This window comes from Dicentrarchus labrax, unplaced genomic scaffold (assembly GCF_905237075.1).
Source record: "Dicentrarchus labrax unplaced genomic scaffold, dlabrax2021, whole genome shotgun sequence".
Taxonomy (NCBI): Eukaryota; Metazoa; Chordata; class Actinopteri; family Moronidae; genus Dicentrarchus; species Dicentrarchus labrax.
Window position 1 is genome coordinate 4,750,929 of NW_026136714.1, and position 15,534 is coordinate 4,766,462.

Here is a 15,534-nt window from a genome sequence, read left to right on the forward strand (position 1 = left end):
CACTTGGGTTTTTTTTTTTTAAATAAAAACTGAAAACTTTTTTTTAAATATACATTTTCAAAGCTGTGACAAAGGGAGATCTCAAAATCAGATAATTTTAAATCAAAAGTATTTGCATACCATTTGATTGAAGTTAATGTTTGTATTTTGAGTAACCGGACTTTTATTTTGAAGGCGAGAGTTTGCCACAGTGGTGAATGTAAACAAACTGGTGAGTTAAGGTCAGGTAAGATTGCTGTTTCTTCTCTTACAACCATGCAGTTTAAACCTGACATTCAGAATATACAATGTTATCAAAGCAGTTATCAACCAGATTCAATGTTATCAAAGCAGTTATTAATATAAACTGAGTAAAAGTGATTGCATATAAAACTGATTTAGTAAAGCGTCGTAGCTGTTAGCAGTTAGCTGTTGTGGTTGCAGAGCTCGAAATAAAAGTGCTAAACTACGCAGTTAGATGAAGGGATAAAGTAACAGTTATTAATGTAAGTATATGCTGTATTAACCATGATACTATTATCAAATACAATTAACAGGAAAGCTAATATCTGCACGGACAGGACAGCGGAATTGGATGAACTTTGACCCACTTGGTGATTGTTAGCTGAGTTTTAAGTTGGAGATTTTTAAATTCTTAGTTAACTAGAAATAATATGGTAGATTTCACTTAAAGCACTTCTTAATTTAGACACAGAGCTAGCTATAATAAATCTATTTAGACAACAATGTGCGTATGGCTACCTACATATACATTTTACTGCTTATGTTTACAAAATTGTGTCAAAAATGTTTTAAAAATATAACTTCACAAGAGTAAGTAACCACTTTTTTACAAATGTAGTGTAAAAAACAATTCTACATGATGTTGGTTTGTGGCTTTCAGTGTTTTGTAGTAGCACATGTATTGTCTTTACCTTTTGTAAATGTAAATATGAATCCTAGAACATCATCTATTACTATGGATTGAATTATTTGTAATTCTCATCTGCTTGAATTCACTGTAATGTGTTACTGTACGCTTTTGTGACATTTATAATTTAAGAGCAAAACAAACTGTGGCCAAAAACTGAAACCTGAAATATGTGAGGCCACTAACTTAACTCCTGTTTAAGAGTATAAGGTGTCTCCATGAGGCTAAACATAAAACATGTAGATACAAAATATTATACATTACAATTTTATACTTTGGATTCTAGATAATCTTCTAAATTGCTGAATGAATAAAATCAAGTAATTTTCCACCCACGCTGCATTCACACAGTTGAATGCTTCATCTCGCAGCACTGTGCTGATTCTCCTCTTTAACCCCAGACTGCAGGTTTTAAGCCATGTCAGCATGCTTAACCCTACTGAACCGCCGTGTAGCTGGGAGCTGCTGCAGGGTATGGCGTGGTGTTCCTCGACAGCTCGCCCACATCAGATCAGCCAGCGTAGCAGAGCCGGGCATGAGAAGATCTGATGAAGAACATCTCTGGGAGGCAGCAGGCTACCTGCCGTTCTCCAGGGCCAAGATAGGATCTTTCTTCCAGGAAAGGCCAGTGCTGAAGAACCCATTTCTAGAGGATGCCTTGCTCAGAGGATACCTGAGGAGACACCTGCCCCAGGAGGTGAGGAGGAGGCCTCCAGCTGCTCTTAAAAATCTACTATAAAGAAATGACCTGACACAGAGCTACATGTGGAATGCCTGACAATGGCAGTCAAATAAGTTGTTTTGTAGGCAAAGAACTAAGATGCATATTACAATTATATTATACTAAAATCAGGAAAGCATGTAAAAAGAAACGCTATTGGACAAATACTTTTGTCTTGTTAATTAGTTTGAACTTAAGTCATATGCACATTTTTTCCCTGTTTTTGCTGCTGCAACATCAAGTCGCTCATTTTCTAAATCAAAACAACCAATAACAACACAAGTTGTTTTCCAGGCTCCATCTTACTGTTATCTCCAACTAAAAACAGCTCGAGCAAACAGCTGGACAGGATGTATCTAGTTAATAAGCTGAAGCTTGTTCATAATCTGTGTGGATATTTGTGCATATACTTGTTCACAGGCAGCTTTCTCAGACCTGTGTGCATTTGGAGAACGTGTGGCCAATGAGGTGGATGACTGGGGCAGGGAGTGTGAGGTTACGCCACCACGGCTGGTGCACTTTGACCCCTGGGGTCGCAGAGTGGACCACATTGTGACCTCCCCAGCCTGGAAACACATGAAAGACCTGTCAGCACAAGAAGGACTGGTCGCTATTGGCTATGAGAGGTCATTTGGGGAGTGGAGGTTAGGAGATGGTTATACTTCCTTTTTCGGTTTAACTTTTTTTTTGCAGTTTCTGATAGGATAACTTGTTCTAAATGTGTGTGTGTGTGTGTGTGTGTGTGTGTGTGTGTGTGTGTGTTCCAGTCGTGTGTACCAAATGAGCAAGTTGTACATCTTCTCTCCCTCCTCTGGTCTCTACACCTGTCCTCTGGCCATGACTGACGGCGCTGCTAAAGTCATCCAGGTTTGTCAGAAAATCAAATAATCTGACTAACGTTGTAGACTTTTATGTCTGAAACAAACACCGTTGTTATTTTGCTCAATACATTGTGTTAATTTAACAATAGCTGAGTTGTAGTAGTTGTAGTAACCAGATTATTGCAATATGAAGGCAAAAATGTGTAGTTTTATCCAAAATTGCTCATTGTAAGCAAAGACTGTCCTCTGTGATTTTGTCACTGCTTCATCCTACATCACTTACACACTGAAGAAATATGGTGTGTTATAGCAGCTAGGGGAACAGTATGGTTATTGAACAGCTCTGTGTAAACGTGGGTTTTAGAGTCCGATTATTGCAACACAAGTACAAGCTGATTTCTCCCTGTAACCCTTTTTCTGGCCGTGTATGTGAAGTCTATAGGTGTTTCGTGGCCAACAGATGAAGCCTACAGTCGTCTGACAACCCGTCAGCCTGACCGTTTCTGGACGTCTGGACAGTGGATGACAGAAAGACAGGGAGGATCTGACGTGGGTCAGTAGTGACTCTGACGGTTCTCTTACATGAACCAGTATCATAAAGAAGAACTCAAGAAAATGTTATTTTATCCACATATGGCCCTGTGATATTTAATTGTTGTTACTTGAGTAAGACTCAATACTAATCCATCATGTGTTGCCTCTCCATGTCTTGCATTTCCTCAGGCAGTGGCACAGAGACGGTGGCTGTTCCCCAGACCGATGGTTCATACAAACTACATGGCTTCAAGTGGTTCACCTCTGCTACAGACGCAGACATGACCCTCACATTGGCCCGAATTCAGGACAGAACAGGAGCAACCACACCGGTACTGCTGACACTCCTCTATCATCAGTCATCACTCTTCCTCAGTCACTTACAAAGTGATTTCATTGTTCCGTACGTGTGCTTGTCTCTGTCCCACAGGGTAGCAGGGGTTTGTCTTTGTTCTACGCGGAGGTGAGTAGAGATGAGGAAGGCCGGCTGAAGGGAATAGAGGTTCAGAGACTGAAGGACAAGCTGGGCACAAGACAGATGCCGACTGCTGAGTTACTGCTGGACGGCCTGCAGGCACACAGGGTCAGTTACACATCGTCATTTATTACAGTAATGATAAACTGCAGACACTTTGTCTGATTTATAACACACTGAAGTTATGATAACTTCCTGTTTCATGACGATAGATTTGGCGCCATGCCGTTTGACACACAGTCACAGGTAGCACAACTTTTAATCGTGATGGTCTTGGACATACTACATACTAACGACTGCCACCCAGTGGCTGCGGTATAATCGCTGTGACAGGAAATCAAACCCTGTTTTATTTGGAAATATAACACTAAACATTACAGAAACAAGACAATGTTGAAATGCCTTTTACTTGTGATTTAATCCTTCAGTTGAGACTGTGCCAGCTCATTTAGTTTGAATATATAAAAATCCTTGACATCTGTATTCCTTCTTTACACTTACAGCTCTCAGAGGAAGGGAGAGGTGTGGCCTCCATAGCCAACATGCTGACTATAACGCGGATCCACAACAGCGTCTCTGCAGCAGCCGCAATGAGAAGGCAGGATACAACTCGTACTATTTCACTGCATCCTGCACTCATTTCTTAAAACAAGCTATAAAATAAGCTGATTAATAATGTGTGTGATCACAGGGTGGTCCAGTTAGCTCGTGACTATGCCACTCGCCGCTCTGCCTTTGGAAAGCCTCTTAAAGACCACCCACTGCACATACAGACTCTCGCTAGGATGGAGGTAAGCTACCAGAGGGTGAAGAAACTACACAAACTCTACACAGTGTTTCCCATCATGCTTCACTCATGCTTGCTTCTGCTGACATGGGACAGGTGGAGACTCGAGGAGCGTTCCTTCTGGTGATGGATGTGTGTCGCCTGTTGGGCCGAGAGGAAAGCGGCATGGCGACCCAGCTTGATACGCACCTGCTGCGTCTGCTCACTCCTGTGGTCAAACTGTACACTGGGAAGCAGGTGAAGTTCTCATACGAATGGGATAAACTGTCTATAAACTTGATGTTTACTGTACTTGTTTGTTTTGTCTCAGGCGGTGGCTGTGGTGTCGGAGGGTTTGGAGAGCTTCGGTGGACAGGGCTACATCGAGGACACCGGATTGCCTGGACTACTTCGTGATGCACAGGTGAGGTCAATACATAAAAATCAATAGTTATTTAAGGTTTTTGCTATTTTGAAGCTCACCTCTCTCTCTCTCTCAGGTGTTGAGTATTTGGGAAGGTACCACAAATGTCCTGTCTCTGGATGTGCTGCGCTGTGTTGCTCGTAGCTCAGGAATGGTTCTCCATGCTTACGTCACCCACGCCAAGGTACAGGGTCAGGGAATAATCCTGTCAAACAAGTTCAGTAACTAAACTATGACACAGTTTAACAGGAATGTGATGTGCACTTCTTCTCCTTGTAGTCCCTGCTCGCAGGTGCATCAAGTGTTTCCTCACTGGCCCCAGCAGTTAAAGCAGTAAACAGTGCTCTCTCTGAACTGGAGGACTTTGTTCAGGTAGCAGCTACCAGAGCACCCGGCTACCTGGAGCTAGCAGCCAGAGACCTGGCATACAGCCTGGCTCGCATCTACACGGGTAGGTACCACAAACACACAAACACTCCTCTCCATTAAAAGAGTACCCCAATGCAACAGAATCCAGAGATATTGTCTTTTTTCATTGCACGTGTTCTTCCTTGTCAAAACCTGGTTGCCTACATTACCCACAATACAAGCTGACTACGGTAGAGGTGTTGAACTTAATCAAATAATCGATGCATCACGATGCAGACATGGACGATGCTGCATCGATGCAGTGGCCGACCATAATCGATTATAACGCAATGATGTCGCTCGTTAATTTTCCGGCCGCGGCATAAACATTCAAATGAAAAATAACATTCTCAGTAGCCTAACCCGTTTCATCTAGACCAGTACTTCTCAAATTGTGGGGCGTGACAGGCAGGGGGGACTGACGGGGGAGGAGAGATGGAGAAGTTTCTGACAGGAGTAAAAAGAAAAATGGAGGAGACTTCAGAGGCAAGAACAGCAAGTGACGGTAACCCGCATAAACCTAATAAGAGCAGGAAATACGACGAAGCCTACACAGCCCTGGGTTTACCGTGAATACGGTCGGAAATGAGGAAAGACCTGTGTGTGTTTTATGTTTAAAAACTCTGGCAGCGGACAGCATGAAACCAAACAAATTAAGACGGCACTTGGAGACCTTACACCCCAGTTATGTCAATAAGCCACTGGACTTTTTTTTTTATCGAAAGCTCAATGCGTATCACCAACAGGCCGGTCATTTAGTGAGCGCGGCATCAGTAAATAAAAACGCACCGTTAGCCTCGTACAAACACCGCCACATTGCAAGGTGCAAAAAAACATCACACAATAGCAGAGGAGCCAATACTCCGGCAGCATTGGACATGGTCACAATCATAGGTGAGGAAAGTGCTGAGACACTGAATACTGTCCCTCTGTCTAATGACACGATCGGGACACGTGTGTGTGTGTGTGTGTGTGTGTGCCGTCTGCTGTGTTCAGACTGTTAAATAAAAAAGATTGTTTATATCTTACTACTTGTATTTTTGGATGAAAACAACCATATGAAGTAATATAGAAAACTGTATTATATTGAACTATACAGTATCTTAATGCATTCTATCAAGTCAAATATCCTATATGGCTTTAATAGAAAAATGTATTTGAAGCATCGTGATGCATCGAGGAATCGAATCGCTGACATGATAATCGTAATCGAATCAAATCGGGAGATCAGTGACAATTCACACCTCTAGACTACGGACAGTTCGTTAGTCAGAGATTTGTGTGTTATGTAGAGGACCCCTTTTCTATCATTGAGTAAACAATGATGTGTCACACATGAAGTGACACATCTTATGGCTATTTCATCTGATATTAAGTTCATAACAATAACAGTACAGAACAACTGATAAACTGTACGATGAACCCAAATAGTGAACACAAAGACTGCAGGAAGTTTCTGTAAAACGAGCAATTTGGATGAATTTTGAGCAGATTATTTCCTGTGAATACTGATCAGAGATGAGTTTTCCTGATATATTTTATACAATTCTCTCTGTACTTTTTATTTTTAACAATCACACATACTATATAAGATGTATCTTACAGAAAAAAACAATTTAATTTAGTTTTCGTGAATTTTGTTTCACAGAAATGAACGAAATGCTGAGATATAGACCTACTGTGTATGTAGTTTTCTTACACACTTTAAAATCAAGAAGGTCTTGTGACCCCCCGTGATGCTTTGGCGGGCTCCAGTCTAGTACACACGCTTCTCCACACCCTTAAAAGTATTTTCTTTTCTTACTAGTCTTCAGCCCTAACCGACACTGACAATTAATCAGAAATTGCATAGCTCGCTCTGGAGCCGCAAAAGTATTTGTGCAACTTTTTTCCACATGTGCTGTAGAGTAAAAGCAGTGGACTTTCCCCTTCAACTCTCTGTATGTTGACAGGTGCCCTTCTTATAGACCATGCATGTTGGAAAGGAGCCTCTCCATCCGACACCTATGCAGCTCTCAGGTAAAAAAAAAAAAAACCTCAGCCAGTCTTCAAGTCTTCAGAAAAAGTTTTTTAGAAAGATACAATGCAGATTTTGCATTCATGTATTTCCTTTATATTCCTTCATCAGGTGGTGTGAACACGACTTGTGTCCTGTGGCGACTAAACAGGCGAGAGGCTGCTATGATCCCAGCACTCCGCCGCTGGATGCTGCGCTGGTGTACGACCGGCCGGTCTAAGACTGAATGTTCACCGGATGAAACTGTGACTTGATATTCAGGTCATTGCTGTGCCTCATTTAAATTCTGTACCAGATCTCCTTACTGTAGCACACTTCTGCGGTATACAAATGATTTATTTTTTAGGCCTGGGTGCTAAAAAGAGATTGAAGTAGGTGAATAAAACATGACCCCAGCCTTTTCTCATTCACAGTCAAGTTGAAAGCAAGAGTGGGCCAATATCAACAGACCACAAACTAACTAGAGCACAGGTCATAAGCAAGAAGTTTTATTTACATGGTGCCTTCTAGTACTGTTGGAAAAACAGCTGATGTGTGAGCTTATTTGCACTATTTTTACAACACCTAATTGTTTTTAATTGTACTGAGACAAATTATCTTGTATGTTTATTGTATCATGGTGTTTTACTGAGCCAAACTGTATATTTGAAATCAAATAATGGCAAAGCATGCTAACAAGGCTATCAAGTGATGTACAGTGTTTTGTTTGGAAATAAATGAACAAAGAATGTATAAGAAATACAACTGATTTTTATTTTCTCCACTTCTATACTGATTTCTTTTTGTCTCAGAAAAAAAAAATGTATTTAGTGAATTATTTTTTGTATTTTTATAGTTTTGGGGGACTTTTTACGTTTGATATTCTGAGTTTTCGAGGAGTTCCTGAAGGCGGCACTGAAAAACAGTAGGTGGGGTTTCAAGCGAAGGTGTACACGATGTACACGGACATTAAATCAGGGCAGTCAGTGAAAGAGCTGTAAAGAAACAAACCACAGATGTTAAAGTGAAGCTACAACTTCAACAACATCCACTTTTATTATGAGGGATTTTTTTTTTTTCCCCCGATTTTAATTCAAGCTGAAAGGTCCGGATCGCAGGACTGAGACAACCCACCACAGACCCGTCAACGCACCACCAGAATGGACGCAGCTCCTGGATAAAGTGAATCATGTCTTTTGCTGTTTGCCTGTCACTGTTGCTGTTGTTGTCGTGTCACCAGGGGCTCACCTCGGGCTTACATGTCCTCAGGAAGCAGCCTGATGTCGGATTAACCGGCTGGTCTGCAAACACCACACGAGTCATGATGTTTAAAAGCAGCAACGATGAGGTTGGTGAGATTTTATCCAGCAAATGTTGACTGTCAGTTAAATTGTGCAATTTTTTGTGTGTGTGTGTGTGTGTGCTGTTTCCTGGTTAATATTTGTGTGCAGTGTGATTTGTAGCTGGCAGGTTGTCAGCAGGTTTTTTTTTTAAAGCTGTCACATGATTAGTAGGATTACATGTATGAATAAAGTTTTACTGCTGTGTTCATAATGTGTAATATGTGCATGTTCATAAGGGCAGACCAAACCTGTACATGTCAGGGTCGTCCACATACAGCTGACAGATATGAGTCTGTAGATACTGTGTTTAAACTTCTGTTATATCTTGTGTGTGACTGACTTTATTTGAAAAATAATGAGAAATTAATTAGCATCACAATTTAACAGACTTTATCCCGACTGGATTATCAACTATGCAAAGCTGATCTTTATCCTGGGGCCCCAGACCCCATAGGCACCAAGTCCACTATTACAGTAGCACAATATAAGCTAGAATAATAAAGCTTTGACTTGGCCATTGAACTTGTGTCTAAGTCTAATTTTAAAACCTTTATCATATCAGTTCATATTTGGCGTTGATGATATACACTTCCTTGCCGCCTTCACACTCTAGTACAACAGCTCTGGCACATATTCTAGCTTCAAGAGCACTTTAAGAGGTGTTAATTCCACTGTGTGTTTATTATCGAGGTGTTAGTAGTGGTGGTGTTGTACTGGACTGCATTATATTGAAATGTGTTTCTAGTGTCCCCCTTTTGTTTGTAAATGGGGGTGAGAACATTAGAGATACCCCCCCTCAAGTACAACTCCAATAATAAACATATAGTTAGGTTAATACCTTTCTGACAGTGTGAACCAAAGCTGGACATTATTATCCTTGTAAAGGTGGAATTTATGGCTGAGCTGCTGTACTGGATTGCATTATATTGTACAGGTGTGCCTAATAAAGTGGCCACCGATGGAGCCAACTGGGACAGTATTTTATTTAATGTCAGTGTGGGAGGAATTTCTCCATTATTTCTAATCAATGAGCAGGACTACTTTATAGCAGTATTGGATATTGTTTTTCTTCTGAACTCTTCCAGGAAAATGTATTATCATCAAATAAATATACCATAATAGAGGATTTTATCTTTAGTCCTCACTACACGCTGAATATCCCTCAGTACTGTTATGTTTTATCAAATTTCCAGCATAGGAGTACTGGTTGGTTTCTTTGCTTTTGGGCAAAATATTACAAAGTTATCACTTGTCTGTAATGTGTATTTTACATGGTTGGTACTTAATACAAATGTATAAATGCACAATTATAGAAGGTAAAAACAGAGACTAACAGGGACCCACTGAACAATTTAGTAACATGTCACATCCTGTTGTCACACTTATTTTTAATAACTTAAGTCTGCGAGTTGTGTCGTATGTTGAGGCATTTAGACGAGGAAATAGGACTGATGTCTTTCTTTTTGTGTGTTCAGTGCGACCTCGTGATGAACCTCAGTGCTGCAGACCGCTGTGCTTTTGTGAAGAACACACCGGACTGTAGCATGGAAGATGGCTTCATCAGCTACCTTCGAGTGGCCTTCTGTCTGCTTCCTCCCAACCTCGTACCTCTCACCATCACTCTCTGTGTAAGACCGGTTTGTGTGTGTGTGTGGATAGTTTTCATGAAGAAGCAGCATTAAAAATCTTCATCTCAGCACTGGCAGATCTTTTGAGGAAGTTGAATTCACTGCAGGAGAACAGGGAATGATCAAACTTCTGATTTACCAACTATCATTTCACTCTTTGCTAAATAATGGGCTTTTGTAAGACTGTTTAAAACTTCTTGAATTTCCCCTTTTTGCAGCATAACGAATCAAGAGGTCACACTGGAAATACCTTTTTAATGTGTGTGTGTGTGTGTGTGTGTGTGTGTGTGTGTGTGTGTGTGTGTGTGTAGAAACCAAATGGTCTACGTTAGAGATTAGGAACAACGGGATCAGTGTAGTTGAACAAGCAAACATGTTTGTCAAGGTTTTGTTTGAGTACGACAGACTCCAGCAGCACTTCTATGTACTTCTGTGTGTGTAAAGAAAACAACTGTCTACCACACCTTTTACTTTCTTCTTCTTTCCACAGGTTATATGGCTGCTATTTTTGTTTGTCATTCTTGGACTCACAGCGTCTAAATTGTAAGTTCAATTTTTCAATTCAATTCAATTTTATTTGTATAGCGCCAATTCATAACAGAAGTTATCTCAGGACACTTTTCAAAAAGAGGAGGAAGACCAAATAAAAAAAAAAAAAAAAAAACAAAAAAAAAAGGTGTCTCTCATGTTTCCAGTGTCAATGTGTGTCCCACAAGCTCCCCTTCATCTGCCAAGGCCAGTCCGTAACAGCTGGCATAAGTTAGTCATTCTTACTGACTGATTTTCAGCTATGGAGAGTGTAACACAACATTTACAGGCACTAGTATGTGCAGGCTACCCACACACATTCATGCTCTCAGTGCAGTCAGCTTAATAGTCACATGACTTTAGAGAGCTTTTTGTCATTGTGAGATTTCTTGAAAGGAAGCACAGTTTGTTCTGTTTTTCTACCGCACCCACCCTCATTTCACACACTGAAGAAGCTGCTGTATGCTTTGCATTTCCATTGACTCGCCTCTTTTCCCCACTGTTTCTCCTCAGTTTCTGTCCCAACCTGTCAGCAATCTCCACCAGTCTGCACCTCACTCACAATGTGGCTGTATCCTTTTTTATCTGTACATCCCTCAGAAGTTCATGGTGTTATGCGCAGTCAGTACAAATCAGTGAGACTGCTGATTCACCAGCACAGTTCCCCTTCTCTCTGATTTTTGCAGTTTCACTTGTCATACTTGGTAAATTATGTCTTCGTGAAGAATATTTTCCTTGACTGGTGTTTGTGCTAAGGGCGTGACATTTCTGGCTCTTGGTAATGGTGCTCCAGATATCTTCAGTGCCATTGCAGCCTTCTCCCACCCACACACAGCTGGGCTGGCTGTCGGAGCCTTGTTTGGTAGGCACAGTTTCTTGCACACACAAAGATAAATGAACTCAAGTTTTTTATCATGAAAATCGGATGTGCCTGATCTTGCTCGCTTTCTCTCCCTCCAACAGGAGCTGGTATATTTGTCACCACGATAGTCGCAGGCAGCGTGGCGCTGGTCAAGCCTTTTGCTGTGGCCTCGCGTCCATTTCTGCGTGATGTCATCTTCTACATGGTGGCGGTGTTTTGGACTTTCTTCATGTTGTACAGAGGAACCACGACACTGAGTGAAATACTTGGTAAACACACACACACACACACACACACACACACACACACACACACACACACACATATGGTTGGTACAAGTGTATTTTTTGCCTTCTTGATCAGATTCTTAGTTGCATATTGGTCCTCTTAGGCATTTATATTGAACCGTCAATGAGGTGTATTGATGAATACATATTTAAAATTATAATATACCACATGTAACACACTTATTCTATGCTACTGGTAAACTTTACAGAAAAGGATGTTTTTCTTTTTGTCCCTAGCCTCAGAAATGTTTTGCTCCTGCTTCAGAGCCATTTGGTTGTGTGTTAGTTACCCATCAACATATTTCACTGAGGCTTTATTGAAAGTTAGGCCATGAGCCAAGAAAAAAGTGATGTTAGTTTATTTATTATAGGTACAGGAAGTTTTTGACATTAAATCTAAAATCTTCATACATTTATATAAATCTAACACCCATGATTTTCTATCAATTAAAAAAAATCTGAACAATGTCTTTTATTTTCTTAAAAATGTAGAGGATTTTGCAGCCTTGCAGGGTGGTGGTGTGTCTCAGAGTGCTTTTCTGATCTGGTGCCAACATCCACCGCCTCAGGCTGCAATCTCACCTTTTTTTTTTTTTTTTTTTTACCAAAAACAATCCCAGAATGCAGTTCAAAGAGTCACCCAACCAGATTCTGTGAATCACCGACTCTTCTGGGGGCACATGAGGCCACTTGCAATCATCATTATCCCACATCCATATTTAGATATTTCCACACAAACTGCAGACTGCATTGTACAGTGTACTGTGTATGTAACCATGTATCAAGTTTCAAGCTCTCAGTATTTTTAAAAAACGCTGTGACATTCTCATCTTCATCTCCTTTTTCTAGGGTACCTGGCCCTCTATGTGGTGTATGTATTGACTGTTATCATCAGCGCGTACATCTACAACCGGCAGAAACATTCGATGAACTCAAGTGTCCGTAATGTTGCACATATCCCAGGTTAGAACCATAAATACATATATACATACAGGCAATAAAACCACAATTGGCAGTGATTCTAGCTTTTGTTTTTGCTGCAGAGTTTCACTCGTCTGACTCATCTGACGAGGACGTGCCCTGCCTGACTGGTGGGACCATCCAACACGAGTATGGTAAGAACGCAGGACCTTTTATAAACCACAATATAAGTTAATATGCACCAGGAGTTTTCTGCATGATGAGGGCCATAACGTGTGTGTGTGTGTGTGTGTGTGTGTGTGTGTGTGTGTGTGTGTGTGTGTGTTTCAGTCTCAGAGTACAGGCCACTTCTGCCTTACTCTGAGTCCACAGGCAAGATCCTGCTGACCTCACTGAACCCGATCGACAGCAGGAAGTGGAGGAGGAAATCATGGAGCTGGAGAGTCCTCAAAGTACTGAAGGTGTGTGTGACAGATACAAGTAGCAGTGTAAAAAGCTCAATGTCTATATTAATGTGGTTGGTACACCAAGTCAAAGTACTGAAAATCTATTTAAAACAGTTCTTGTAATGTTAATTATCTTACCCATCAGACACCTCTAGAGGTGCTGCTGCTGCTCTGTATCCCTGTGGTCGACCCTGATAAAGAAGACAAGAACTGGAGACGTCCACTAAACTGCCTTCATCTGATCACTGCTCCCCTGGTGTGTGTGCTCGTCTTCCAGTCTGGAAAATGTAAGTGCATCAGCTTTCATGATAAAGGCAGCATGACATACTGTAGCAGCCATAGTCAGTAGTAATCAGTTTTTTTCCCCCAAATTTATGTCTAGATGTAGATTATATGATCCAAGGGCAGTTTCCCCTCTGGGTGCTGATTCTGCTGTTGGGACTTTTCCTGTCTGCTATTGTCTTCTGCACCACCACTAATGACTGCCCCCCCAAATATCAGCCAGTAAGTATCTGTGGAGAAGGAGCAGACATTGTCAAAAATATAAAGGGGGTAGGGTGGATGGGGGTCAGGGAGTGCCACTTTCAGGTTTTGTACACATATGACAGGATGCAATCGTTTATAGTTGTCAGTCTACAGCTCATCTACATGGTAGCAGCTCTGTGCGGCTCCACTGAGGCACAGCAAGCGCTTTGAGTTAAATGCCGACATAAGCATGCTAACATTTGCTAATTGGCACTAAACACAAAGTACAGCTGAGGTTGATGAGAATGTCTTTAGTTTATGAGGTATTTGGTCATAAACTCAAGAATTGGACAAATAAAAAATGTGACCTGGTGGCAGTGCTAAATGAAAAGTCCGAGGATTGACAAAGCCAGTATGCGTCATCCTCTGGGGACCACAAATATCATATCTGTATCAAATTTCCTGGCAATAGTTGTTGAAATATTTCTGGACCAAACAACACTGCCATCCCTAGAGCAACGCTGCTAGTGTGGCTATAAATATATATACTAGTGATTGCTCTTAAAACATTTTTATTACCAGATTGGAAATGTGTAGTGTCGTATTCACGCTCTGATGATGAAATCTGTTGCATGTGATTCTAAGTTTGTCTCTTTCCCTCTCCAGGTATTTGCTCTTTTAGGCTTCGTGGTGAGTGCAGTGTTGATCAGCGCTGCAGCCTCTGAAGTGGTCAGTCTTCTGCACATGCTCGGTGTGGTGCTGAGTCTCAGCAACACTGTGCTGGGGTTGACTCTGTTGGCCTGGGGCAACAGCATAGGAGGTGATATATACATTTTTTTATTGATATATAACCAATTTCTTTTTTGCAAAACATATAGGATGCTTGTACTTAATATATTTAACATGATGTGTATGCATGTTTCTTTTTCAGACTGTTTTTCAGACATCACCATTGCCCGGCAGGGTTACCCCCGGATGGCCATATCTGCCTGCTTTGGAGGCATCATCTTTAGTATCCTTATTTTTATATGAGTATGTGTGAGGCATGTGTAACAGTGGCTGGTAATGACTGCATCCTTGACTGTATTTCCTTCAGACATGCTGTTTGGAGTGGGTTTAGGGTGTCTGCTACAGATGCTTAAAACACACTCGTTTGTGCAGGTAATCTCCTCCTCAAACACACATCAAGAGTTTATAATTGTGGTCAAACATACAGAGAAATATAGAAGTCGCAGATACATCAGACTGTTTTGGAACATGAAGATAATGATGATGCATCTTTTGTCTCTTTCTCTTCCTCAGTTTGAACTAGAGGGTTTGTTGACGTGGGTTCTAGCAGGATCTCTTGGTTTGTCTTTGGTCCTATCCTTCGTCATTGTTCCACTGGGCCGGTTCCACTTGGGTCGGGCCTACGGGATCTTTCTCCTCGTCTTTTACGTCATCTTTCTTCTCATTGCACTACTCACAGAGTTTGGCAAGATCCACTAATGTGTCAATCCTCCCTTGATGCAAAAGGACACACTGGAACAGAGGCTGCAGAAGAATGGACATCCTCTTTTACGCATAATATTAATGCACTATTTATACAAGAGTCAACACTTTGTGCACTTGCCTGCTACCCAGAGCCACCCTGTGGGGGTTTCTGAAACCAAGCAGGCAAATCAATGACTTCTCTGCTCAGGGAGAGCTGAAAATAATCATCACACTGTGCCTTTATTCAACCTGTTGTTTGTGCTGACTGGAGCTGCGATGGCACTTTGTGAATCCAGAGGGAAAACAAAGGTTGTAGAAATTTGTACTTTAAACATTGTAAATTAACTTAATGTACTGTAAATCAAAATGTTAAAATGACCCTGTACAAAGCTGCTTTGGGGGAATTAAATAATTTTGGTTTGGTATTTGTTTTTACAGGTCATACAGTAGTAATACTAGTCTTTCCTCACTTTCTGTGTTAAATTATTGTAAGTAAATAAGCAGTTACCAGCAGTATTATACAGCA

At 41.2% G+C, this 15,534-nt stretch overlaps 2 protein-coding genes across 6 annotated transcripts; both read left to right on the top strand.

Moving 5' to 3' along the window:
* Positions 1–144: 144 nt before the first annotated feature.
* Positions 145–7,820, top strand: LOC127376182 (acyl-CoA dehydrogenase family member 11). Of its 4 annotated transcripts, none has more exons than XM_051422843.1 (15): positions 145–221; positions 1,312–1,607; positions 2,052–2,275; positions 2,399–2,498; positions 2,888–3,005; positions 3,176–3,318; positions 3,417–3,569; positions 3,965–4,059; positions 4,153–4,252; positions 4,345–4,485; positions 4,559–4,651; positions 4,728–4,835; positions 4,931–5,102; positions 7,012–7,078; positions 7,188–7,820. In XM_051422843.1, the coding sequence occupies exons 2-15, from the start codon at positions 1,329–1,331 to the stop codon at positions 7,294–7,296; spliced, it is 1,902 nt and encodes a 633-aa protein (XP_051278803.1). In that variant the 5' UTR covers positions 145–221; positions 1,312–1,328; the 3' UTR covers positions 7,297–7,820. The 4 variants fall into 4 exon arrangements, with proteins under 4 accessions (XP_051278803.1, XP_051278804.1, XP_051278806.1 ...); XM_051422844.1 differs by having other exon boundaries at positions 162–226; XM_051422846.1 differs by having other exon boundaries at positions 192–211.
* Positions 7,821–7,977: 157 nt separating this feature from the next.
* slc8b1 (solute carrier family 8 member B1) lies at positions 7,978–15,450 on the top strand. Of its 2 annotated transcripts, XM_051422849.1 has the most exons (16): positions 7,978–8,237; positions 8,325–8,403; positions 9,874–10,026; positions 10,517–10,569; positions 11,068–11,125; positions 11,311–11,416; positions 11,518–11,685; positions 12,553–12,666; positions 12,747–12,818; positions 12,955–13,085; positions 13,216–13,357; positions 13,453–13,574; positions 14,202–14,355; positions 14,467–14,547; positions 14,632–14,696; positions 14,838–15,450. In XM_051422849.1, exons 2-16 carry the CDS (start codon positions 8,377–8,379, stop codon positions 15,021–15,023), a joined length of 1,632 nt encoding a protein of 543 aa, XP_051278809.1. In that variant the 5' UTR covers positions 7,978–8,237; positions 8,325–8,376; the 3' UTR covers positions 15,024–15,450. The 2 variants fall into 2 exon arrangements, with proteins under 2 accessions (XP_051278809.1, XP_051278807.1); XM_051422847.1 differs by having other exon boundaries at positions 7,979–8,403.
* Positions 15,451–15,534: the final 84 nt, after the last annotated feature.

Coding starts and splice junctions, on each gene's coding strand:
- LOC127376182 (XM_051422843.1), top strand. CDS start 1,329: ATGTCAGCATGCTTAACCCTACTGAACCGCCGTGTAGCTGGGAGCTGC. Junction 2,276..2,398: donor AGGTCATTTGGGGAGTGGAG/GTTAGGAGATGG, acceptor TGTGTGTTCCAG/TCGTGTGTACCAAATGAGCA. Junction 4,253..4,344: donor AGACTCTCGCTAGGATGGAG/GTAAGCTACCAG, acceptor GACATGGGACAG/GTGGAGACTCGAGGAGCGTT.
- slc8b1 (XM_051422847.1), top strand. CDS start 8,245: ATGTCTTTTGCTGTTTGCCTGTCACTGTTGCTGTTGTTGTCGTGTCAC. Junction 10,027..10,516: donor CTCTCACCATCACTCTCTGT/GTAAGACCGGTT, acceptor TTCTTTCCACAG/GTTATATGGCTGCTATTTTT. Junction 11,686..12,552: donor GACACTGAGTGAAATACTTG/GTAAACACACAC, acceptor TCCTTTTTCTAG/GGTACCTGGCCCTCTATGTG.